This window comes from Protopterus annectens, chromosome 3.part1 (assembly GCF_019279795.1).
Source record: "Protopterus annectens isolate FY-2018-M chromosome 3.part1, PAN1.0, whole genome shotgun sequence".
NCBI classification, from domain to species: Eukaryota; Metazoa; Chordata; order Ceratodontiformes; family Protopteridae; genus Protopterus; species Protopterus annectens.
In genome coordinates, this window is record NC_056732.1 from 162,668,821 (window position 1) to 162,693,900 (window position 25,080).

Here is a 25,080-nt window from a genome sequence, read left to right on the forward strand (position 1 = left end):
TTAATCCTCCATCCTTCCTATATTCTGTCAGCAAAATGTAGTGTGAGACAAGCTGACCAGAACCAGGACCGATCCTTATGTATGGAAATTCCAGTAATGATCCATTTGTGGGGAACACCTCAAGTAGATGTTTACCTCCTTTCATAAGACAACTTGACAGATTTTTTACACTCGGCAGGCAGGCAGGCCTGGAAAACAGATGAATTTTCCCTTGTAAGGGAATATTCCTGTATGCATTTCCTTCTTTTCCACTGATATTCGGGGTCATTCTAAAGATTCTGAGGGAATATCCAAAGGTCATTGTGATGACTCTCTTTTGGCCCAAGCAACAGTGGTTCTCCCTTCTTATGGAACTAGCCAAGGTCAGTTACAAGTTTTCTCACAGATTGCATCTACTCACACAAGGTAAGAAAAGCTTGATACGCCCCAGTCTGAAACATTTACGACTTACAGCCTCAATAATTCTACTTTGATACCTTTTAGGCACTTTGTTTCTGAGGATGTGCAGCAGGTAGTAGAGGATGAAATAAATCATACTACTAGTAAATCTTTGGTTACTATTTGGGAGGGATTTACTAGTTGCTGCCACAATTATCACCAGGGCCAATTCTGGGATTCTGTACCACTGGGTCTTTTATGTTTTTGAGGGTTTCTATCATCTGGCCTATCTTACTTTTTTAGCAAGGTGCATTTGTCGACCATTTTAGCATGAATTATCATGGGTCCTCCTCATTCTTCTCTGACTTTTCACAAACTGTTCTAGAAAGGGTTTTTTGGTTTATAAGACCACATAGTATACAGGTAGCACTTTGCTGGGATCATAGGAAGTTGCTAGCCTAATGGCCCTAGGGCCCTTACAAGCTTAGCGAAGTTCTGCCTGTGTTTTCATGATCAGCACCTATTGCCCCTGTCCAAGTGTGAGAGAGAGAGAGACACAGGTGGAATCCCCAGTGTGAATTTACAGTTACCTATCCAGTTGTCCAGATTGCGCTTGAAGAGGGCCAAAGAGGTGTTCTACTTTACATGAACTGAGAACCTGTTCCACAGATGTGGTAACCTCTGGGAGACAGATGTGTCCCTCCAGCAGGTTTTATTAATGTCACATACCAGGTTAAAGTCTTTAGAGTGAGTAGCCTGAGACATTGGATTTACGGATATGCAGATTTCCAATAAAGCAGAGTCAGAGATTGCCTTATATGCAAGGCAGAGATGGCCTCTGAGTAGTCTGTATGAAACAGAGTAAATTGACAGTGATTTCAGCTGATCGACGTAGGACAGGTGCTGAAGACCTTGAATTCTCCTTGTGAGGAACCTTTGTGGTCTCTCTAATTGCTGCAGGTGCTTGGAAAGGTATATACCAAAAGGAGCATTGTACGCAATTATTGGCCTGATGAGGGAAGAGTACAGGGAGGTTACAATTTTTTTCTAGAGGCAATGCCCTTACTTAGAGCAATATAGAATACCCTTCTTACCACTGTGGAGACATGGTGATCAAAGGTAAAGTTGCTGTCAACCTGTTTGCCCAGGTCTCTTACCATCGAGAGCGTGCTTGGGGTACTTCTATTGATGTGGTAGTTGGCCAGAACATTGCTTTTAGCGAAAGGAATGATAATACATTTTTTTGCATTGCGTTTAAGGCAGTGACTTTGGCACCAACATTTGTTTGCATAAGATGGTTTTGTAGGATGTTCACATCGTTTGGGGATTCTATGACTGCTCCCAGTTTGCACTCATCAGCAAACTGTGTCAGCCACAGACCTTTAGTTTTTTCTTGTACTTCAGAGAAATAGATTCTGAAGAGGTCCCAGGACTGTTCCCCGTGGGGCACTACTGGTTACGGGTCTGCTATTGGAGGTGGATGCACCTATTTTGACTGTATGGGTTCTATCGATGAGCCAGTTAGCACCCCACCTAATGATATAGGGTTTGATACATAGCTGGGTGAGTTTGTCAATGATGCCTGAGTGGGGAATAGTGTCAAAACCTGTGGCCAAGTGCAGGTAGGCTGTATGCACAGCTTTCCCCTCGTCCAGGGCTCTAGCGACTGTCTTGAAGAAATCTACCTGGTTTGATAGGCATGTTCTCCCTTTGACAAATCCAAACTGAGTAGGGTCAAGCGTTTGGAGATTACCTATATATTTGTTGATAAGTTCCATGATGAATCCTTCCATGGCCTTGCAGACATAAGGCTAGTGAGGCAAATAGGTCTATAGTTCCCAGGGTCAGTGGAAGCACCACCTTTGTGCAGGGGGGTAACTGTGGCTGTTTTCCATTCAGCTGGGATGAAGCCAGTGCTTAGACTAAGATTGAAGAGAGTACTCAATGGTGTTGCTAGTTCTTGTTGGAGCCCATGTAGGACGCAGCCTGGGATGTTATCAGGTCCCATAGATGCTGTGTTTTTGGCTTTGTAGCGGGTGTATATGACCTGCTGTCCAGAGATACAAGGTGGGGGGCAGGTGGAAGGAATATCATGGGGTATGTTTGGTGGGGACAGGGGAGTGAAGTTTTCACAGAACCTGTTGGCTAACAGGTTTGCTGTGTCCACAGGCTCAGTGTATGCGGTATCATTAACTACCAGTTTGCTGCATATCTGAGTTTTACCTTTTAGGCTATGGATGTAACTAAAGAATGCCTTATGGTTGTCCTTAGTTGAGGATGCTAATTTGGATTCATAGTTTGCTTTGGAGGACTTCACAAGAAGGCTTATTTGCTTGTTTGAGCTGAGGAGGGGGTGTTCCCAGTTAAGGGCATGCTCCCTCTTACTTTTGGATATCAATTTCTTCTTATTATTGTAAAGCCTGTTAATGGCAGTTGTCCACCAGGCAGGTTTGCTCTTCCTTGAAATGCTTGTTTTGGTCCCATCAGGTACAGCCGCATCAATGCAGTTGTACAGGTGTTTGTAAAATGCATTGGTGTAGGATTCTGCGTAGTTGCCAGTTACATCTGAGAGGGAGGTGCAGTGAAGCTATTTAGGTCATCCCTTAGAAGGATATAAACTGCTTTGGAGAAGTTTTTAGTTTAGTTGCTGCTGGGAGGAGGGGTCAGGTGACATAGTTAACTCAAATGAGCCTAATTTGTGGTCATATCTGACAAGGGAAGATCTCACAGTGGGAGTGCTACAATGGACCCCATATTGATAAGCACCAGATCCAGAATGTTGGCTCCCCTAGTTGGGGTGTCCACCAGCTGGTCCGGGGCATTGGAGTTAATGAACTCTGGGAACCTTTGGGCAAGTGAGTTTGAGCACAAGTAATTTACCTAGTCAATGGACGGGTAATTAAAATCACCCAGAACCATGGTGTGTGGATGTATCTTGATTGATTCCAGTAGATTCAAGTAGGCAGAGTGGGTGCCTGATTCATGAAAAGGGTCCTGTAGCTGGCAATGACTTGAAAAAGAGGATCCTAGGCCTTAAACACTTGTCCTATGTGGACAAACTCAAAAAAACTCCAACTATTCTCTGTCTCATATCGCTTACTTAGAGGTGATCTCTGCTTGACTCACAAAGCCATGTCTAACCCAGCTCTGTTAGAAATGCTACATCTAAAGAAATCCCAATCCCTCCGCACTACACTCTCCAGAGACCTCAACCTCATTACCACAATCAACAGAACAAGCTGGAGGGACAGGTTCATAACTCAGAGGCTGCCCATGCTATGGAATAGACTTCCCATACATGTTAATTCTCACTGGCCCTCTTCAAGAGAAATCTTGATGAGTGGATGGGAAATAGGAAATTCACCCCGGGGATCACTCCAGTGACTCTACTCGACAGAGGTACTGGGAACTACAGTCAGGTGGCACGATGCCAGGGTAATCCTATGGGCTAGGCTTGTAAAGGCTCCAGGGCCATTAACCTAGTACACACCTATGAACATATGAACCAACAGTGCACTTTCATGCTAAGACTCCTTGTGTTTAGCAGCATAACCTTGAGGTTGTTTTCTGATTAAATTTTTAAGTCATGAATTTTGTCCTTGTGACCTTGCCTAAAAAAGGCCTGAAGACCATCTCTGGCAAAGCATCAAGGTCTTTCGGTCATGTCATCCCAGGCTGACAGAAACTGGATCCCCTTAGAATGACACCAGAAACTAAACCAATTATTGAAGCCAATGATTTTCTGTTTATATTGTGGTATCATCCTAGGCGAGGGTAATATGCTGCTCAAGGCTAGAGACATACCTGCCTGTGGCACATAATCAGAGAGCACAATCATGTCTCTCCATGTAGTCCAGGGAGGTACGTCTCAAGTCATTCACACCAACATGCTCTATGACCAAATTATAACTGTACTTGTTGAGAGATTTGTGTGCCTGCATGATCTGATGAATCCTGACACCAGAAAGACAGCTGACTGTGACTTTCTCCTTGTTCAGCCTGGTGAGGGGGGACATCTGTGTGTCCCACTATAGAGTCACCTATGACTAAGATATTTGGAGTGGATGTGTTTTGCCTTATGGTCTTTTGATGGTGAAATACTTGTGCTTGTATCATTATGTGTGTTGGGTGTTACGGCTGGTTTAGTATGTGTGTTTTGGAGGTCTCTGCTGTTCAGGTAGATTTTTTGTGAGAACCTCTGTATATGTTGATCTGTGTGCATGCTATGTGTCATGAGTAGGGGTTGTAGTAGGCGGGCTGACAATCTGCTCTGTATTGCTGTCTATTTCGAGAAAGCGCTGTGATTCCAGATTCATAATGTAGGTGCATCTCTCACAAATGGTATAGGAATGATTTAGAAGTAGGGGTTGTCAATGAACACGAGGCATTTGCTACACTGTCTTAGTAGACCAATATCAACCAGGCTGGTAGGAGAAAAGTAGGGAAAAGTTCATGGTCCTAGAAATAATCTTGGTCTGGCTATAACATTTGAAGAGGGAATACAGCAGAGGAAGGTACTAGTAAGTTTAGGCATGAAGAGCTCTGGCTTAGGTAATATTTGAGAGGCTAAAGAGCCGGCATCTGTAACCAGGAATCCCTCTGTGCAGTAGTGCACAATGTGCAAACAAGCACAAACTGGTTCAGACACGGGCTTTTTAAAGCAGAAAAACAGGAACCAGCCAAAGTTCAAATTATCCAATCAAAATGCCCTAAACAGAGTCCTGCAACAGTAGCTCTAGCTAGATTAGTCCAAATTGTTCCTTCCTGCCACAAGGGTACAGGGGGCCTCTCCAGACAAAAGATAAACTGTTTTACAAGTTCCAAAGTTCACAAACAGTACTAGATTCATTAAATACCTGAGTTTAGTCTATGCTAGTGTTTTTCAAGTGCAGCAAACAAGTAAAAAGAACAAAACAAGCAGATGAACAGTAATTACAGTAGTTAGAGGAATTCAGTTAACCTATCATCTAAAAATGCAGTAAAATACAGTTGCAAACTTTAAACAAACAGGTATTCAGCAAATATTGTTTTAGTTGATCAGAAAGTGCAGAAAACAGTTGAAAATAAGCACATACCTGCTGAGTGACTACAAATGTTATTTGGAAGACAGTAGAGCAAGGGCAGAAGGCCTAACTCACTGCAACTTTCAGCTTTACTTTGTGCAGGAAAAGTAGAATCCTTTCACTTGAACAAGTTCTTTTGTCTTGATATTTAAATGACTGTTCTGCTTATTGCTCTAATGTTTGCACTAGAGTATCCAAGTTGCAAGTTCTCATGGTGGGTGAACCATCTTTGATTTTCCTTGGAGCTAGGGTTACTTCTATAACAGATTCCTCATTCATGCCTATAGTAGTTTCAGAGTTTGCTGTGAATCTAGTCATCATTCTCTCTGTATTCTGCCCTGAATTTTAATACCCGGGACAAATGAATTCTGTATACTCTGGGCATGCCTACATAACTTGGATATTATCTTGTCAGTACTTAGTCCTTTAGGAAAGCTAAACAGCTATATAATTTCTATGATGGAACAAAGAAAAGGACAGCCCATTTCAGGTCAGTCTGCTGGTCATTCCATGTTATTTTTCCCTTGTAATGCCCACAATGGTAAAATAATTCTAGGTTGAATCAAGGCACATTCTTCTAGAGCTTGCTTTACTTTTCAGGTATATCGGAAAGAGGTGGACTCTAGAACCTTTATAGGCAGCTGTACTTTTATAAAGCATTATTAAATGGATTCCTTCTCCAGGTCCAGGACACCTTTCTCAAGCCATAGAGGGCCTGGGTGCTTGCACGCTTGTGTGTGTGTGTGTGTGTGTGTGTGTGTTTGAGGTAGCCACAGACTTTTGGAGACTGGCTGGCTTTTCTATCCTGGGCTGGATTTGACCCATATAGTCAGACACCACTGCAGCTGTGAGGAATCCGAGCATCTGCTGTTATGGTAAGAGCAACTTACGTGGATTTACTTTTATTCTCTACATATACATTCAGACTTGCTGTTCTGTCCTACATTATTGTTTTGCTTGTTGTTGCATGCAACTCATTCCAGTTTATGTTCTGTATTTCCTTAGTGCTTGGGTCATGGCTGAAAAGGGTCTTTGGACCAGACCACTTATTCACTTACCAAATAGAAATAAATAAAAATGATGAGGTGTCCATTAGGGCAAATCCATACTTCCAAAGTGGTGTCAGAATGGTCTTTGAATTAGTCCATTCACTTCAGTGGTTTGTGTATGTGTGGAGGGGCTTCATAACCTTGTGTGTGAACTGCCAGTTCCAATATTATCTTCAGGTGAGTGCATAAGTTTATAAAGGTAGAAAGACAGAAAAGTTATTTCTGTCCTTTATTTAGGGAGTAGAGAAGCTTGCAGTTGCCAACCACACCATTTTTAAATCAATTGTAAACCGTATTAGGTTTTGTCATCAAGCAGTGAAAGCCTTCCATTGGAAAATACTGCTGTCAGAATATTCTCCTCTAGGAGCATGAAGTCTCTCCGTTCTTGCTTCAAAAATGTTTCCACTGGGGACATTTTTACCACAGCCACTTTGTCAGGGGTTAAGTACTTCAGAACTTCACCTTCTGAGCTTTAACTTTTGTCTGTCCTCTGGCTCCTTTTATCCTAGGATTTGTTTTATTGTGTATTTCAATAAATAAATAAAATAAATATGGTTCTTCTTGTAAAACTTAAGGAGGGCACAGACATTTGTAATGGGTATGTTTCTTCAGTATCAGCTGGTCATTGATGAGGTATTCCTCACTGTGCATCTGTGCTGCTATCCCACTGTGTTCTTGGGCACCACCTTCATCCATCAGTAGCTCTTATTGTTCCTTTTAAGACTGGCCAGGTGTGTATATATACATCTTTATAAACAGAATGTCATTCTTCCTTGTTGTTAGGAGGTGACGTGAGTAATTCGGGGGTTAGGCATGCTTTTCTAGCAAGATGTGGCAAGTCACAGCTGTAAGCATGAGAGCTTTAAAGAGAAAACTGGAAGGGATGATAAACTAAATAGTCTCACTACTTTGAGGTTCCACTCAGAGATCAGCTGAAATAATAAAAATGTTTTTTTTTTTCTTTTTGTAGTCTGTTCATTCATCCATCCAACGAAAACCCTTTTTCCCATTTTTTGCACAAGGGGTCGGGTGTCACTTCAACAGTGACAATCAATGTAAGCCAACGTTTGTACATATTTTCTTAAGATGTTTTGTATTTTTACAGGACAGTTGTCTTTGGAGTTGCATAGTACCTTTGCACTCCCTTCACATCGGTCTGTTTTGTTTGCATACGTTTTATTTTTAAGTTGGATGACTTGCTTGTTTTTCCCTTTTTGACAGTTCCTGTAAATATTTTCTCATTAGTTTTACATGAGAGCACTTGTGTTATAAAATAGGTTGCATGTTTATGAAACTTCAGACTTTGAACTTTATTTAAACCCTTTCATGTAGGGTGTAATGCATGTGTGCATTGCAAACAGAGGTGACAGTAATGGATTCATACCTCTCAACTGACCAGATTTTCACAGAATGCCCAGATTTTTGCCTCATATTTTTGGTAAGTTTCTCATAAAATTGTGGTTTTCTAGCAAATCATTGGCAAATTGTTGAGTATCCAAGTCAGAATATAATGAAAGACAAATGTGAGTTTCAGGCTTCATATCCTTCAGAAAATTAATGCTAACTCAAAACCTGTTCCATCAACTTTCTAAGTTTGTAAGAGCAACATTTAAAAATGTCCCTATTTTGGGGCCTCTGCCCCCCTTCCCCATTATTTGTGGTTCTGTCCAGATTTCTTGCTCTAAGAGGTTGAACAATATGAATGGGTTTAATTTGAAGGTTGAAGAGGGAGTTTGGCAGATTTCATAGGTTATTGATTGTGTTCCTTTAATGGAACTTCTTCAGACCCAGTTGTAACAGATAAAACTTCAATGTGAGAGTGTTCAATCTCGCCGTTTGTTCTTGCACCTGGGTTCGGAGCCAATCCTCGGCTCCGTGTCGGCCGCTTGGCAAAGCTCTGCATCGAGAAGAAGCTCGAGACCAACCTATCTCCCACAATCCCCCTCTGCCTTTACCTCAGATCTAGTTTGCCGCTGCAATGTTTGCATCATTTTTGATGAGCTCGGACCACCTCAAGCTAAGATTGTTTTTATCTAATATTTTTTTGGATAAATTTTCTCTTCTACTTTACTTAAAGTTAGTTGTGTGTGTGTGTGTGTGTGTGTGTGTGTGTGTGTGTGTGTAGTGTGTTGAGGGTTTCTCGAGTACGTATATAAATTTTATATACGTATTTAAAGTTAGTTCCCTCGGGGCCTACCCCACCCTTTAACTTTATACTCAAGATTTGACTTTAACAGGATTTGACTTTAACTACCGGATTTGACTTTTATTACTGGATTTGACATTATTACTGGCTATTACACTGTTTAACTTTTTGGATTTGACTGTACTGTTAACATGTCTGAAAAAGCTAAATCAGGCTTCAAACGGTGCCAATGTGGACAGAAAATGTCTGTCACAGATAATCATAGTTCCTGCGTCTACTGTCTTGGCCCTCTCCATCTGCAAGAAGACTGCTCCATCTGTCATTCTTTCAGTGGAAGGGTCATGACAGATAGGCACAGGAAACTTATGGATAGAGGCCTTTTGAAGCCTGCATTCCAAGAGGCTCTGGATGCATCAGACCAGACATCTAAATCCTTTAAGGAATCGAAGACGTCGGAGCCCATGTCATCGGCTCCGAGCTCTTCATTTAAAGTTCGCTCACCAGTTCCACAGACCTCGGGGCCGAGTGTTGAACTTTTGTCAGTTACCGAGCCTCGAGTCTTGGAACCGGTGACGGAGCTTCCTCCTCCTGTACTTTTGAGGTCGGCTCCGTCTTCGATTCCTTCAACGCATTCTTCTAGGCCCCTCTCCGACACCGATGTAGACCGCATGGTGCAGAAATTGATGGAGAATACGGCCTTGTCCAAACTCATCTCTGTCTCCTCCCAGTTGGTGTCGAGACTCGAAGGCCTTCCCTTATCGCCATCTGTTCCTCCTCCGAGGCCTATCCAGACTTCGGAGCCGGGAGAGGCTGATCTGATGATTGTGGAGCCCTCGGTGCTGGAACCGTCTTTTTCTCGGTCGGCACCGTTCACCTTGACTCCGACGGACCCAGTACCGGAGTCGCGGAGCCGAAGATCCATCCTTGGATCGGGGACCGAGAGTCGGACCGACGTTTCAGTTCCGACTCTCCCTCTCGGAGCCTCGGCTCGGATCGACTCGGCTCCGTCCTCGGGGTCGATGCCATCGGTTCCTGTCTCGGGGATTCCTCAGTTTTCTTCAGAACCGAGGGATACCTCGACTCGGGACCCAGGGGCCTTCGACCTCATGAGGAAGGTGGTGTCAACTCAGACAACCACTTCAGCAGAAACAGCTTCTCCTTCCCATAAGGGTCCGTTATCCTCCTCTGCACCCACGGCTACATCTAAGCATCGAGCACCAGTGTCTCAGCCACCCCCAGAGGGTGCCCCCTCTTCCTCGGAGGCTTCATCGGATGCTCCCCCCGAAGAAGTTCCGAGGAAAAGATTGTGTAAGAGGAGACACTTGGATTCTCCACAAGAATCCTTGACATCGGACACTGACTTAGATGAGTCAGAAGGGTCCCCAAAATCACCCTCAGAGGATGTCTCCTTTTCTGACATCCTGGAGATCCTAAAACAGAGAGGTGATTGGCAAGCCCTACCCCCTTCTGAGGATCCTCAGTCTTGCTGAAGGCATTCGGTGCTCGCCCTTCCTCCTCCTGGGTCACTCCGCCCTTCGATGAGTTGATGGAATTGATTGCTCGAAGGGCGTGGGAGACACCTGACACGGTGGAGCCAGTCCCTAGAAAGCCTAATAAATATATTACTGCCCCACAAGACAAGGCTTATCTGACAAAGGGAGTTCCAGTGGACGCTATGGTGGTGGCAGCGGCCACGAAAAAGGAGATGTCTGAATCTTCCTCATCTGTCCATCCTCCTAACAGAGATTCTAGGACTATGGACAGATATGGGAAGCGCATTTTTAGTTCAGCGCCTTTTTCCATGCGATCCCTGAACTATTTGACCCATTTCACACGGTTACAGAGGGATCTAATCAAAGAGTTGGGAGATACCCTCCAGGGTACTACAGATGCTGCTGTCTCGGAGAAAGTTACAGCACAACTCAATACCCTTACATCTATTGCAAACTCGTCCATGAGGCTGATCTCATACGCAGCCGAAGGATCGAGTGGGGCTGCGGCTTCAGCGATTGCTCTTCGTAGACAATCCTGGATGCGCTTATGTTCCTTTGCGGAAGCCTTCAAGTCTTCCTTTACTAACACCCCATTTGATGGTGCCACTCTCTTTGGCCCAAAAGTAAAGGAGACCCTTACCCGGTGTGAGCAAGAGGGAAAGACTCTGTCTGCTGTCGGAGTCCGTTTTTCCATCCCATCCAGACCGTACCCCAAAGGGCAACATGGTAGAAAAATGTGGTTTCGAAAACCCCAAGGCTCTTTCCCAGGCACACAGGGTGATGCCCCCTCTAGAGGCAGAGGAGGGGGCAGAGGTGGAAGACGTCGCCCTGGCGGCAGAGGGGGTCCGCAAAACCAAGGTGACAGGGATACACTCCCTGGGAAACCTTTCCAGCACTCCTGAGAGGAGGCCCGACTGTCCTGCTCTGGTGGCAGTCGGGGGTCACTTAGCTTTATACCCTCAGGCCTGGCAAAGTCTTACATCAGACAATTGGGTAAAAAGCATTGTTACCAGAGGTTACAGAATTCCTTTCCTATTGCCCCCAATTCCGCAGAAAAGACTCCCAGATGAACCGCCCCATCTGCGAGGCCCTGCAGCTATAGAAACTTCAAAGCTGCTAGAAAAAAAGAGTCATCCAACCAGTCCCAGCGGACCAAAGAGGATTCGGAACTTACTCAAGGTTCTTTTTAGTTCCAAAAAAGACAGGGGACTGTTGGCCAATTCTGGACCTAAGCAAGCTCAGTACCTTCATCAAGAAAGAAAAGTTCCGGATGGTCACGCTTCAATCGATCCTTCCATTCTTACAGAAGAACGACTGGATGTGCTCAATAGATCTAAAGGACGCGTACTACCACATCAAAATGGCCAGGGCGTCCAGGGATCACTTGCGCTTCCGGCTGGGAGCCAGTCACTTTCAGTTTCGAGCCCTGCCCTTTGGTCTGACCTCAGCCCCCAGGGTTTTCACCAAATGTATGGCAGTGGTAGCGTCTCACTTGAGACGCCTGGGATTCCAGGTGTTTCCGTATCTGGACGACTGGCTCCTTTCTGCCACCACCGAGCGTCGACTGATTTCAGGCCAGGGATTACACACTACAACTCTGTGTTTATCTCGGAATTTCCGTAAATTTCGAAAAATCTTTATTACAGCCATCACAGCATATCTCATTCATAGGAGCAGAATTGGATATGCGTTGCTTAATCCTAAGGCTTCCTCCAGAAAGAATAGCCTCCCTACAAATCCATATATCTCTTCTCCTATTATCCAAAAAATCCCCAGCAAAACTGGTTCTGAAGGTTTTGGGTCTCATGGCAGCTTCCCTCATTGCGATACCCTTGGGAAGACTGCACATGAGAGTTCTTCAATGGCTACTGTTTGCACAGTGGTTGTTCCAACAGTTACCCCTGACACATGAAATTCACATCACGAACATCTGCAAATCACACCTGTCTTGGTGGCTTCAGACTTGCAATCTCTCCAGCGGAAGACCATTTGTGCTACCCACGCTGACAGCTACGGTGACCACGGACGCTTCCCTGATAGGGTGGGGGGGCATCTTTCAGGGACAGACAGTCCAAGGCGAATGGACCAAATTGGAGTACAATCTGCACATCAATGTTCTAGAGATGAGGGCAGTGTTTCTAGCATTGCAACACTTTTCTCCCCTTCTTCCTCTAGGGACCATTGCAGTTCAGTTGGACAACATGTCCGTAGTCTGGTACATAAACAACCAAGGGGGAACCAAGTCTTATCAACTATGCAGAGAGGCCATGAGAATCTGGCAATGGGCAGAGTCCACGGGTCGCTTTCTGATAGCAACGCACATCCCGGGGTTATCCAACGTCATAGCGGACAGGTCGAGCAGAGCCATCCTGTTACCTCACGAGTGGTCCCTCAAACAATCAATTGCGAAGGAAATTTTTCGCAAGTGGGGCCAGCCTTGCTGCGATCTGTTTGCGTCTCCAATGAACGCCAAATGCAGAAGCTATTTTGCCCTATTACCCCCTCCAGGGGAAGTCCCCAGGGACGCTCTGGTTCATGATTGGCCCCCGGGTCTCCTGTACACCTTTCCTCCTATTCCCCTGATTGCAAAATTTCTACAGAAAGCCAACAACCTGCAAAGGACAATAATCCTCATTGCCCCATTCTGGCCTCGTCAAATTTGGTTTCCCTTTCTTCTAGCACACCGAATTCGGGAACCCTGGATTCTGGACCCGGAGCCGGATCTGCTGACCCACTCGTCAGGGGCTCCCCCACCCGTCGCTACTCTCCCTCAGACTAGCAGCTTGCCTGCTCCACTTCCCTTCTTAGCCAGATCTGATCTTCTTTCCCCTGCAGTTCAAAATATTCTGGTGGCTTCTCATAAAGCTTCCACTACAAAGATTTACACTAGTAAATGGAAGCGTTTTGTACACTGGGCAACTACACAACAATTGGATCCCGTAATAGCCCCTCTTAAAAGTCTTGGAGTTTTTAGCCGAACTATTCCACCAAGGAGCTTCTCCTGCCAGTTTGAGAGTGCAATTGGCTGCCATTTCAAACTTTCATGTGGGAGAAAATGGGGCTCCTATTATGGCTCATAGACTTTGTAAGGCCTTTCTAAAAGGATCTTTCCATATTAGGCCACCAGTTAGAATTCCTACATCACCTTGGAATTTGAACCTTCTATTATCACAGCTAATGCTACCACCCTTTGAACCAGCCTCTTCCTGTTCTTTGAAGTTTTTGTCATGGAAAACCCTTTTCTGGTAGCTATCACATCGGCCAGACGGGTATCGGAACTTCAAGCTCTTTCCGTTAAACACCCATATTTGATCTTTCACCCTGATAGAGTATCTCTTCGCACTAATCCATCCTTTCTTCCCAAAGTTTGCTCCGTTAATAATATTAATCAGTCCATTGAGCTCCCCACTTTTTTCAAGAACCATTCCAATAAGTTGGAATATATGTTACACAAGTTAGATGTTCATAGACAACTCAGGTTTTACTTGGATAGAACAAAGGATCACAGAAAAACAGACCAGCTCTTTATAGCCTTTGCAGACAGCAGAAAGGGCATGGCAGTTACGAAACGAACCCTTTCCAAATGGCTTTCCGATTGTATTATTTTTGTTTATACTGCCTCTGAGCAGAATTTACCTGTCCAGCCCAAAGGGCACTCTACAAGATCAATATCTACATCCCTGGTTCATGCAGCCCGCCTACCGTTGGACACTATTTGTGCGGCTACCACTTGGTCTAAACCACATACATTCATTATTCATTACAAAGTAGATAGGATTTCCAGGGACAGGGCAACCTTTGGTTCCACTGTGCTCAGGAACGTTCTCCCGTGAGTTCCTCAGGAACATGGAGCTAGGGACGCTACCCAGGTGCAAGAACAAATGGCGAGATTGAACACTCTCACATATAGAAGTTATGTCCTTACCATAACGTTCCATGTGGATTGTTCATCTCGCCTTTGTTCTTACATTCCCACCTTAACACCCTCAGGAAGAACGTCCAGTTTAGGTGCCTGGTTTGGTTCTCCCGCTTCTGCCTTTGTTCAGTTGTTGTGGCTGTGTTTCAGCTATGTTTTTGCATGAATGTGTTATATTCTCTTCCGTTGACTTCTGGTTTGCTTGCAAACTAGATCTGAGGTAAAGGCAGAGGGGGATTGTGGGAGATAGGTTGGTCTCGAGCTTCTTCTCGATGCAGAGCTTTGCCAAGCGGCTGACACGGAGCCGAGGATTGGCTCCGAACCCAGGTGTAAGAACAAAGGCGAGATGAACACTCCACATGGAACGTTATGGTAAGGACATAACTTCTATTTATATGCATTTCAGTAATTGATGTCACTTGACTTAAATCAATGATTTAACCCTTTCTTTTTCAGGAACAGTTTGTAATTCTGCTGTTCATTTAAACCAGAAAAACTACAAGCATTTAATTTAACCCGCCCAACAGTATTCTTTCCAGTCTAACTAATCTTCTGCATCTTACATACTCACAAAATTTTTAATACTTGATCTATTCAGAAAACCTAAAATTAACTTTTCTTTTTTCCATTTTATACTTTTTAAATGCATGCTTTGCTAAACCATTATTTAATTCTTGTATTTCTACTGCCCTCAAATGTTCGTACATTCTTTTATATAACTCCCTACTCATTCTGCCTATATCAAAGGCTGGGCATAACTCACATAATGTAATATAAACCACAAATTTTGACCTACGATTATACTTGTTAAATAATTTGATAACATAATCTCTAGCTACTATCTCCACCTGATTATTCTGTAGAACATGAGGGCACAGCTTGCATCTACCACATTTAACCACCCCTTTTTCTTTTCCACTCACAATATCTGCTTTACACTTTTTATAAAAGTATTCTTTTAATTTTTTTCCTCTCTCAGAAACAAAAATAGGACTATATCCTACTATATCTCGCACCCCCTCAAAATTCAACAAAAATTTCATTTTTTTTAATTATTGATTTTATACTTAATTCATCTACTGAATTCTGTAATACACAGGCTACTGCATAATTATTAACTTTACCGTCTTTACTTTTCTTAACCTCATAATTATCTGTTTCTGTCTCATATTTAACCTCTTCTAAAAGATTCATAGATTAGTACTAGGCTAACTGCCCTTTTGGGCCATTTTCAGCCTAGCCAGTTACCCCATGTGAGAATCAAGCCCTGCACCTTGTGTTTGTAAGGTAAACAACTTCTTTAATTCCATGGGATATCCCCAATTTAAAAATGTTTCCTCCACTTGTTCAATTTTTTGTTAAAACCTTGGGCTGCCTGCTGCTTTTCACTTTGATTCTCAAAGCCAGTACCTCTGTCGTGATTTATTTGTACTGCTTCTCCTGAATTTAATGTAATCATTTGGAAGTTCTTTGTCCTTCGGTCTCATGCTCATCTACTTCCTACACAACTTGAACATGCTCAGTACATCACTTGCTCTCATTTTCCAGGCTAAAAAATCTAGAATTAACTCCGGAATCAATATGGAATGGTGATGAAAAAAATTTGTTGGAATTTTTAGCATATTTAAACAATGCTACAAATTATTTAAAGTTCACATATAAGTATGGAATAAGTGAAATTCAGTTCTTGGACCTAATGGTTTATAAATCTGCCAACAGGTTGAAAATTAGGATACTTAGAAAAGAGACATAAAGTAATAGTTATTTACATTACAATAGTCTTCATAAGAAAAGTTTAAAACGAAATATAGTGAAAGGACAGTTTTTGAGGTTAAGTGCATTGACAGAAGATAAGTAAACAAAGAATGTGAACAAATGGAGGAAACATTTTTAAATAGGGGAAATCCCACAGAATTAAAGAAGTTTTAGAAGAGGTTAAATATGAGAGAGAAGGTAATAATTATGAGGTTATGAAAAGTAAAGAAGGTAAAGTTAATAATTATAAAATAAAATAAATAAAAAGTTGGTGTCAGCTCCTGAAACACCTTAACTTTGATTTAAAGTACATATAGCAAATATAAAAGGCAATGTCAAGTAATGTTACCTTCCTTTTTGTGCACAGACAGTCTTTTCAGACAAAACGAGATGGAAAAAAGATGAAGAAAGCTCCCCTGTTGTTCCGTTACACAATACGGAGCTAATGTAAACAGCTGACAAAAACGGACCTTTCTTTATATGCAAAAGCAGTCTTTTCAGACCAAAAACAAGATGTAAAAAGTTCCCCTGTTGTTCCGTTACAAAGTACACGGCAAAGTGTTTGGCGGGTTTATTGTACTTTATTCTTACAAAGTTAATAATTATGCAGTAGCCTGTGTATTACATAATTCAGTAGATGAATTAAGTATAAAATCAATAATTAAAAATAACTGAAAATTTTTGATGAATTTTGAGGCTGTGCAACATATAGTAGGCGATTATCTTATTTTTGTTTCCAAAAGAGGAAAAAACCTTAAAAGAATACTTTAAAATGTAAAGCAGATATTGTGAGTGGAAAAGAAAAAGGGATGGTTAAATGTGGTAGATGCAAGCTGTGCCCTCATGTTCTAGAGAATAATCAGGTGGAGATAGTAGCTAGAGATTGTTATCAAATTACTTGAGTATAATTGTAGGCCAAAATGTGTGGTTTATATTGTGTTATGTGGGCTGTGCCCGCCTTTTATATAGGTAGAATGTACACACATTTGAGGGCAGTAGAAATAGAAGAATTAGATAATGGTTTAGCAAAGCATGTCTTTAAAAAGCATAAAATGGAAAAAGGACAAGTTAATTTTAGGTTTTCTGAATAGATCAAATGTTAAATTTTGAGAGTAGGTTAGATACAGAAGATGAGTTAGATTGGAAAGAATACCTTTGGCAGATTAAATTAAGTGCTTGTAGTTTTCCTGGTTTAAATGAATGGGAGAATTACAAAGTGGTCCTGAAAATGAAAGGATTAAATCATTGATTTATGTTAAGTGATATCAATTAATGAAATGTATTTAATGAATTTTTATCTGTTGCAACTGGGTATGAAGAAGTTCCATTATAAGAATGAAAGCACTTACCAGCTGGTGTGAACTGTTTGTTTGTTGTTTTATTAGTATTTAAAAGTGTTTATTTTATTGGATTGAGTGTGTTTTTTATTGCTTATTTTTCGAAGTGTAACACTGGATTATTGTTAGCCTTTTGGAAGATTTTATAGGTGGTGTAGACAGTTGGCCTATTAGGATGTTTGCTGCCAATGATGTATGTTATGTATTTTTTAAAATTATTTTTTTTTCTTTAAATGGCAGAAGTGACGTAAATAACTCAGAAACAGAATTAACATATTAGCAGTGGCTGTTGTCTTGCATTTGTTCAGCATTTTCATCTCATCATGCCTATTCATTGTTTGAAAGGGAAGTAATCATCCAATAAATGTAATTAAGCAAAAATGCTAAACAATGAAAGAAGAGAGGAAACGGGTAAAAGTGAAAGTAGAGGTGGAGGAGAAACTGTATACTTCAGTACTAGATACAGCAGGTCATTTGAAGTAAAGAACGGTAGCCATTAATGTAATGTGATATTAACAGAGTGAAGAAAAAAGTGAAATATAATGAAAATGTCATTATTTAACTCTATCTCTGTTGCTTTCTGAGGTTTTACTCCATCTGTCTCACTTAAAAGCTTAATGTTAAGTGTGTCTAAATATCAGCTGATGGCAGTAGTACTATGTATGTATGCGTCTTTATGCATTCAGCAGAATCTGAGAAATTGCACCATTGAAAACATTTGAGGTTTAAATTCTGAAAACTTTAATGGCATGGCTGTTTGTCCAGAATATTAGCTAAATCAGCATATTACTTAGAGGACAAAAGTTACAACTGCAGACCAGATAAGCAGCTTCCTACCCATTAGACCATGATAAGATTTAGTCGGAGAGCCCTACTTGTCCCCTTACTCTGTCTCATATGAACTCCTGAGTGGTGGTGATTAACATTTTGGGCACCAAAAGTCTCTACTCTCCATCATGCTGCAGTTTCTCACACCTAATAGTCTTAACACTCATGCCAGAGACCTTAACCTCCACTATATAAGTTCAGCAGCACCTGTTGGTATGTCAGATTGATAACCCAGTACATTCCTTACCTGTGGAATAAACTCCCTGCATACGCCAAGTAAATTAACACTATTTGCTTTTAAAAATAGACATCAGATTGAGACTATAAATTCGTGCTTAGTGTATGTGGAGATATCCTTCATACCAAGGATAACTAATATATATAATGTTAGTACCAAAGACTATCATGGCTAAGCTTTTTTGATGGTTCTTTAGTCGTAAAAGTGCTATGAGCATACCATACATATGATCACAGTTCTGATCTAAAGCAATAATCCACACATTGTTGCAAAAGTAAATTAAAAAGCAATCACAGCCAGCACTTCCATTAAGAGTGCAAAAATGTATCTGAGATTCTGATGATTTACTTAATATCTGAGGAGCTGGAAGTATTTTCAATATTTATCTCTGTACCACAGCAGTGATCTCCATTGTTGAGTCATTTTCCCCATTTCCATTATTACAATTCTACCTTTAAATGTGTGGCGTATTGCTCAGTGAATATGGTGTAACATTATGGATCTCAGATAGAAATGTAATTTATAGTAGACTAAGTAAGCCAGCTTAAGTTATTGTATCTCTTTTGCAGGAAGCATTACAAATGACAAGAGACGAGTTCAGTGTGCTGCCTTCCTGGAAACAAGTAAACATAAAGAAAGCAAAAGGACTTTTTTTAAGAACTTTTCACTTGACTGATTTTGTATGAAGTATTATGCTGGAGCTGCCACTACGGTCACTTTAAATATTTTTGGACCAGCTATGTTCACATTGACGTGGAATTCAGAATGAAGTATATGAGGCTTTTAGATGGAGCTGCTTGCTGTGGAGTTCTCTAATACTGTAACAGATTGAAGAAGTCTCCATCAATTAACTTGGAGGGAGTCTTTGCAGTGGGCTTCCTATGCACTTAAACCAATGGCTGCTGGATCTATGATGAGGTGTCCTTTGGCTACAGACAAAAGTTTACCAAAAGCTTCTCCTTTTGTAAAATGATATTTTTGTGTGTTAGTTTGTGAATTACAAAGAATTTATATTTATATAAACACAGTATAGAATATGTATCTATTTAACAATGCACTATATATATTCACTTTTTCAGAATTATTTGTCCTTTTGAAGATAGATGGCTGAGAATTGGCTTATAAGGGTAAAATTAGAAACATGCCACAGATCTTTTTTATGTATTCTCTGTTATTGCCTTTGGCAATAGCAGTACTTGTGGTTCATATTTCAGGTGTGGAGATGAACAAAACATTTATATTTATGGCATGAATGTACTCAGAAATACGCAGTCTTTAAATCTGAAAATGTATAGTGCCTTGCTTTTGTGTACAGATTATATATGAAATAAGTTCTGCATTTTGAAAACTGTTTAAAAAGGTATCAGTCTTCCTAGTGACAGTAAAAATTACATCTCAGTTTATATATCTGTAAACTAGATCTCCTTTGAAAAAAAGCTTGTGAAATAAAAATTGCAGAATGAAGTATCCACAGCAGTTTGTTGGGTCTTTAATTTGTAATACAACTACCCATGACAAAGCAGGATGGATCAGTCTTGGCTTGCACCAAATGGCTGCTAACTGCTTAGAGTATTAAATTCTTTCCTTAGAAGTATAGCATTTTATATTACATTCTTTTTTCCTTCTGTTGTATTAGAAACACTTTCCAGCTTGCACAGCCTACATTATTAACAGTAAAAAGCAGTGTTTTGTTCACATTATGGCTGATTAGGACTGACATGCCAGTTGATTACACTGACAAGCCAATTGATTACAAAATGTCACTAACACTAAATGCTGAATAGCTGAAGGGTCTGACACAAACAGACTTGGATTTAGTGCATGTGTATGTGCAGCAGTGGCTGTACTGCTATGTGCAATCATTTTTCAACACTGGAACTTGTAAGCGACATACAAATGTATTTAAAGCTCAGAATGATTAGGTTAAGCAAGTTTGCATGAGTCATTTTTTGTAAAGCATATGAGGAAAGGGCATTTTTTAAGTTTATACTGAACTAAAATAAAAGCTAATCTTTCAGTAAGGTTTTCTAAGCAGTCAGTCACATCGCTGCAGTGTTTTTAATTTTGTGTTTGAAAATGAAGCCATCTAAAATAGTCTCGGCTTTGGGTGCTTCTTTTTGTCAGGAACGTTCACTGAAGTTGCATTTTTACTATACACAGAAATATTGTTCTGTTAAAAAGTATCATTTACTATGGGTGCATAGTATTAAACCTGAGAGTACTTCAAAGTGATGGCATGCAAAACTTAATATTTGGTGATTTTATTGAGTGCAAGTATAAAGATGTGAAAACAGGACACCAGACATAGCCCAGATAAATGTTGCAGTGTACTGGTTTTGCTTTAAACAGTGGAGCATTCTCCAGAATCCAAGTTAGTCTTTGATTCTTTTGTGTATGTATGTATGTATGTATGTACAGTTGCATAGACAGACAAATACTCTGGTGAGTTTGCCAAGCTCTGTTAATTGAAATCCAAGGAATCTATACTACTAATAAATCTCTATAAAAAGTAGCACTGAGGTATTTCATTTATTTTGTGTGCTGTTTTTAATGCTATTTTTATTACTTCATTAACATCACATGATGTTTTTGGTATTATGATTGATATCCTGTGGTTTCATCACTTCTGTCCTACTCAATAAAATGACTGATGTTTACCTTACAGTTTTTTCATGCTAGAGTTTTAATGTTTCATGCTTGAATTTTGCGTATTACTCAGTTTTCTCCAAGTGTCGATGGATTAGACATTTGTAAGTACCTAAATAAAAAAACTGAGTACAGAGGTGAATGTGTGTATACATAAATTGCTCAGACTCTGAAAGCATGCTAGTTACCATCCAGTAAGTGATAAATGCAGTTTCAGATTAATGTGTTTACAAAAATGGTAGATCCAGGTTTTCATTCCCTTAGCCACCATTTGCTACTTTATGCTTCTGTGGAAGTCAGTTAATCAGACAGTCCTCTGTAGCAATTGGGAAATTGCTGTAAACTTAGTGGTCTCCTGGCTGCATACCTCTTAAGAACCTATGAACCTGAGTAACACTGGCTGAGGCTGCAAGTCAGTGGAAAAGAACCTTTGCCATCATAGTCTCAATAACAAAGCTACATGTTTAATCAAAGCAATAAAAGAAACCTGTTGCAGCTTGTATAGTTTTGCCATTGAGTTTTTGAGGTTGTGACAGAATTGTCAGCTGGTTCATGGCTTTTGCTAGGACTAAAGCTTAGTTTTAGCACCCCTAATCTAGTTATGACAGATACGGTTAGAGCAAAACAATGCATCACGAAACAGTTTAGAGACTTTTAAAGATATGCTAACTCAGACCCCCTACAGCAGGTACAGCACTACCAGAACAAAGTGAAGGGAAGGATTATAAAGACTTTGAAAAAAATGCCTCAGATTAGACTTTCTGTTGATAATATTGAAACAGAAAGAGCACATATACAGTAAGGGCAACACTAGAGAATCTCGAGATACCGAACTCTCGAACTACGGTATCTCGAGATGAAAATGGCGAAAAACTATAATGCCGAAAATGGAAAATGCCAAGTGTGGAATAACCAACACTTAAAAGCATCCACAAATGTCGAATCCGCCACTATCGTGGTGTCGCGTTAGTGACGTGTGGTGCGGTTTGTGGAATTATATGGGGTTTCAGGTAAGTGTTGTGTGTTTGAGGATAATTGGTAGGGATTTTAGTGTGTGTGTGTGTGTGTGTGTTCAGTGGTGTTTTGTTGTGTTTGTGTGTTTAGTGCGACCTCGGGTGTTAGAATATATAAGTGGGGGGGTAAGGGTGCAGTCCCCCCATGTGAGGGGTGCAGGGGGGCTTGCCCCCCTGCTTATAGGTAGGTTGTTTGTGTGTGTTGTTATGATTTGTTTAGTTAGGTAGGTGTATGTGTGTGGTTATGTACTGGTTTGTGTGTGTGTGTGTGAATGTTCACGATTGTAGTGTTAGTTATTGTGGGTTTTCGTGTATGTGGTATTTCGACTATGCAGTCTCGAAATACTGAAATTCGACATTTCAGTATTTCGAGATTGTATAGTGAATCCACAGTAAATATTCCCAGTTCAAGTCTGCGTAAACAGCTGAGCCCCGTACTGATTAACTTTCAGTTGTATCAGCTTAAGGACGACTTTTTTTCTGTGTTGTGGTTGTGGAGGGAAAAAAATTCTAAAGGTTTGGAGATGCATGAGTTTTTGTAGGTAAGGATTTTTCAATACAAACATAAACTAACAGAAATGCTCTTCTTCCTTCCATAACACATCGCAGAGAAAGGAAACCTTGTTTTAAGTTATTGTATCCTGCATTACTTCAAGTCGTCTGTCTCAGACCCTCTGCAGGCACAAATAGAACAGGCAAAGAGAAAACAGGCAGAAGAAGAAGGTGATGAGGCCATAAGCAACCAGCCAGGTGCAAAACTATGGACTCTTCAAGAGAAAGGTTTCCTGCTTTCCTGTTTACGTAAAGAAAATGGTGGATAAAAAACAGGGAAGACTCCATAAAAACAATGCACTAGGATCATTGAATGAGGACATTACTTAAGTTTGCTCCTCTTGTCTTACGTACGTACATCCAGTTTACAAATATTTTCAGTTCCTCTGAAGTACATAGGACGTCTGACGTGGCTGAGGGCAAAGTGGGGTCATAAAAGTGATGTATGCACGCTCTCAGAACTTCATAGCCACCAGTCGTACACCAGGTGTTCCTGCTGATGCCGGATTCAAAGAATTAAGATAAGTATCCTGTTGAGGACCCTTACTTGTATTGCCTGTTCATATCTTCCAGAAAGGGCAAGTGTACGTGCGGCCGGCAGATTTCCCACAAGGATGCCCATGATCAGTGTGTGTTCTGTGTGAGACAGTCGCACGACTACAAGGCTTGCCTCATTTGTCAGGCATTAATACCCAAGACCCTATGTAGCCGCCTGCATGCTTTAAACCTTTACTTGGAAAACCAACTCCTTAAGCAAATTGCATTATGGATGGAAAGTTCCTCTAGCGTTCCTTTGGAACTGCCAAAAAAGACCAAGACCTTATGGGACTACCTCTTCCACTGGGCTTCTACCGTCTGATCCTCACCCTGTGGCTGACCTTGGCCTGGTAGAAGGATCCAGATCCACCACAGTGGATATAGTGGGTACCTCCAAGGATGCCGCAGAATCCCACGGTGAGAGCACATCCACTGAGGCTTTACCAACATCTGTCTCTGCCGGGGGAACCAGCTTTACAGAAGGCCTGTCGGATCCCTCTGGTCCTTTGCAGTTTCCAGATTCTAAACCCCTCCAGATGCCTGCTAGACTCCTTAAAAAAAAGACAAAAGAAAGCATCTCTCCCCCTCTTCTGAAAGCATGCCTGATTGGCAGGCTTTCAACCAAAGCCTGTTTAATGCCTTCAGGGCCTTACAGGCCTACCCCTCTTCTACGAGTGCTAACATGCCCCCCACCACTCCTGAGCCCTAGTCCTTAGACCTCCAATCCTAGTACAAGGGAAGAGGAAGACTTTTCAGATTCCTCCTCTGGCGAATCTTTATTTTACACCTCCCAGATTTCTTTCCCCTTGGGGTATGGCTCCCCTGAGGAAGAATCAGTCGATCCTGACTCCCCAGCTGAGGACTTGACCTTTGGGAAAACTATCTCATAGATGAAAGATAATTTCAAGTGGGAATCCTCTGAAATGACTGGGGTCCAAAAAAGATACTATGGTCTCATTCAGATGGATTCCCCAAGCCCATCTGTTATTCCCACCTATCCTTCGTTGCCTTCTTTTCAGCATCACTTAATCCAGATTCCCAACCACCTGCTCCACACAGACCTGACAGACTTTTTAAGGTGCCTGATGCATCTGTTTAAGTGCCCACCTGCTTGACCCAGCCAATATCTCTTATCTCTTCGGACAAGGCCTCTAAGCTTTTACCCACTACCACCATCCTCTCTGCTGACAAGGACAGCAAAACTGTGGAACATCTGGGTAAGAAGATTTATACCTCTGCTACCTTGTCTTTCAGGGTGACAAACTACCAGACATACACAGCCAAGTATGCCCTGTCCCTTCTGGAATCAGCCACCAAAGAACTGGCGGATATCCCTGACTGCTCTGCCAAAGCCTCACTGTCCTCACTTCCCAGGTTACCAGGCACTCTATAAAGTGCAGTTATGATGCTGCTGAATCTTCAGCCAGGTCAGCAGCATCTGCCTTACGTAGATGCTCTTAGCTTTGCCTTCAACCCCTTCCTGAGGTTTTTAAGGCAAAGCTTATTGATTCACCCTTGGACAATACAGCATTGTTTGGCTCTAAAGTAGACCTTTTCAAGTCACTGCAGTAAAAAGGTAAAGAAATGCAGGACCTTAAACACTTGCTGGTCTCTCCCATACCAAAGTTCCAAAGAAACTATATCCAGCTAAAACCCAGTTTATAAGGAAACGCTCTCGTCCTACTTGCTCCTTCAAGGCCTAGGAAGCCTACAAGGAAACAATCCCCTCCAGCTAGAGCATCTCCCTCTTCTAGCCAGAGATCGCCCTTTCAAAACAGGGCAGGTAGCATCTAACTGTCTGCCATCCTTGCATCCTCCCCCCCCCTCCTTCTTTACCTCTGTCAGCCCGCCTCTCTCACTGCCTCCCTGTGTGGGCCAACATCACTTCAGACAAGTGGGTCCTGTCAGTCCTCCAGAATGGTTATTTTCATGTCTTGCCCCCCCCCCCCCAAAAGGGATAGGCACTCCACAGCCTTCTACACAACAGTTGCACCTCATGCAACCAGCGCTGCAAACTCTGCTGGCTCAAGGCACCATCGAATCAGTTCCCTCAGTCATAAAAGGAAGAGGCTTCTACTCCAGGATCTTCCTGGTCCCCAGAAGGATGGACCCTGGAGGACCCTGGAGAC

At 41.8% G+C, this 25,080-nt stretch overlaps 1 protein-coding gene across 9 annotated transcripts in view; it reads left to right on the plus strand.

The window, feature by feature from the left end:
* Positions 1 to 20,715, plus strand: part of SVIL (supervillin) — a gene marked incomplete in the record, with an annotated part of 2,930,183 nt that extends 2,909,468 nt beyond the window's left edge. For 8 of the 9 annotated variants that reach the window (XM_044066681.1, XM_044066680.1, XM_044066686.1 and 5 more), the window contains 1 exon segment: positions 18,773 to 20,715. In XM_044066681.1, coding sequence (XP_043922616.1) covers positions 18,773 to 18,889 — 117 coding nt within the window. 9 annotated transcript variants of the gene reach the window in all.
* Positions 20,716 to 25,080: the final 4,365 nt, after the last annotated feature.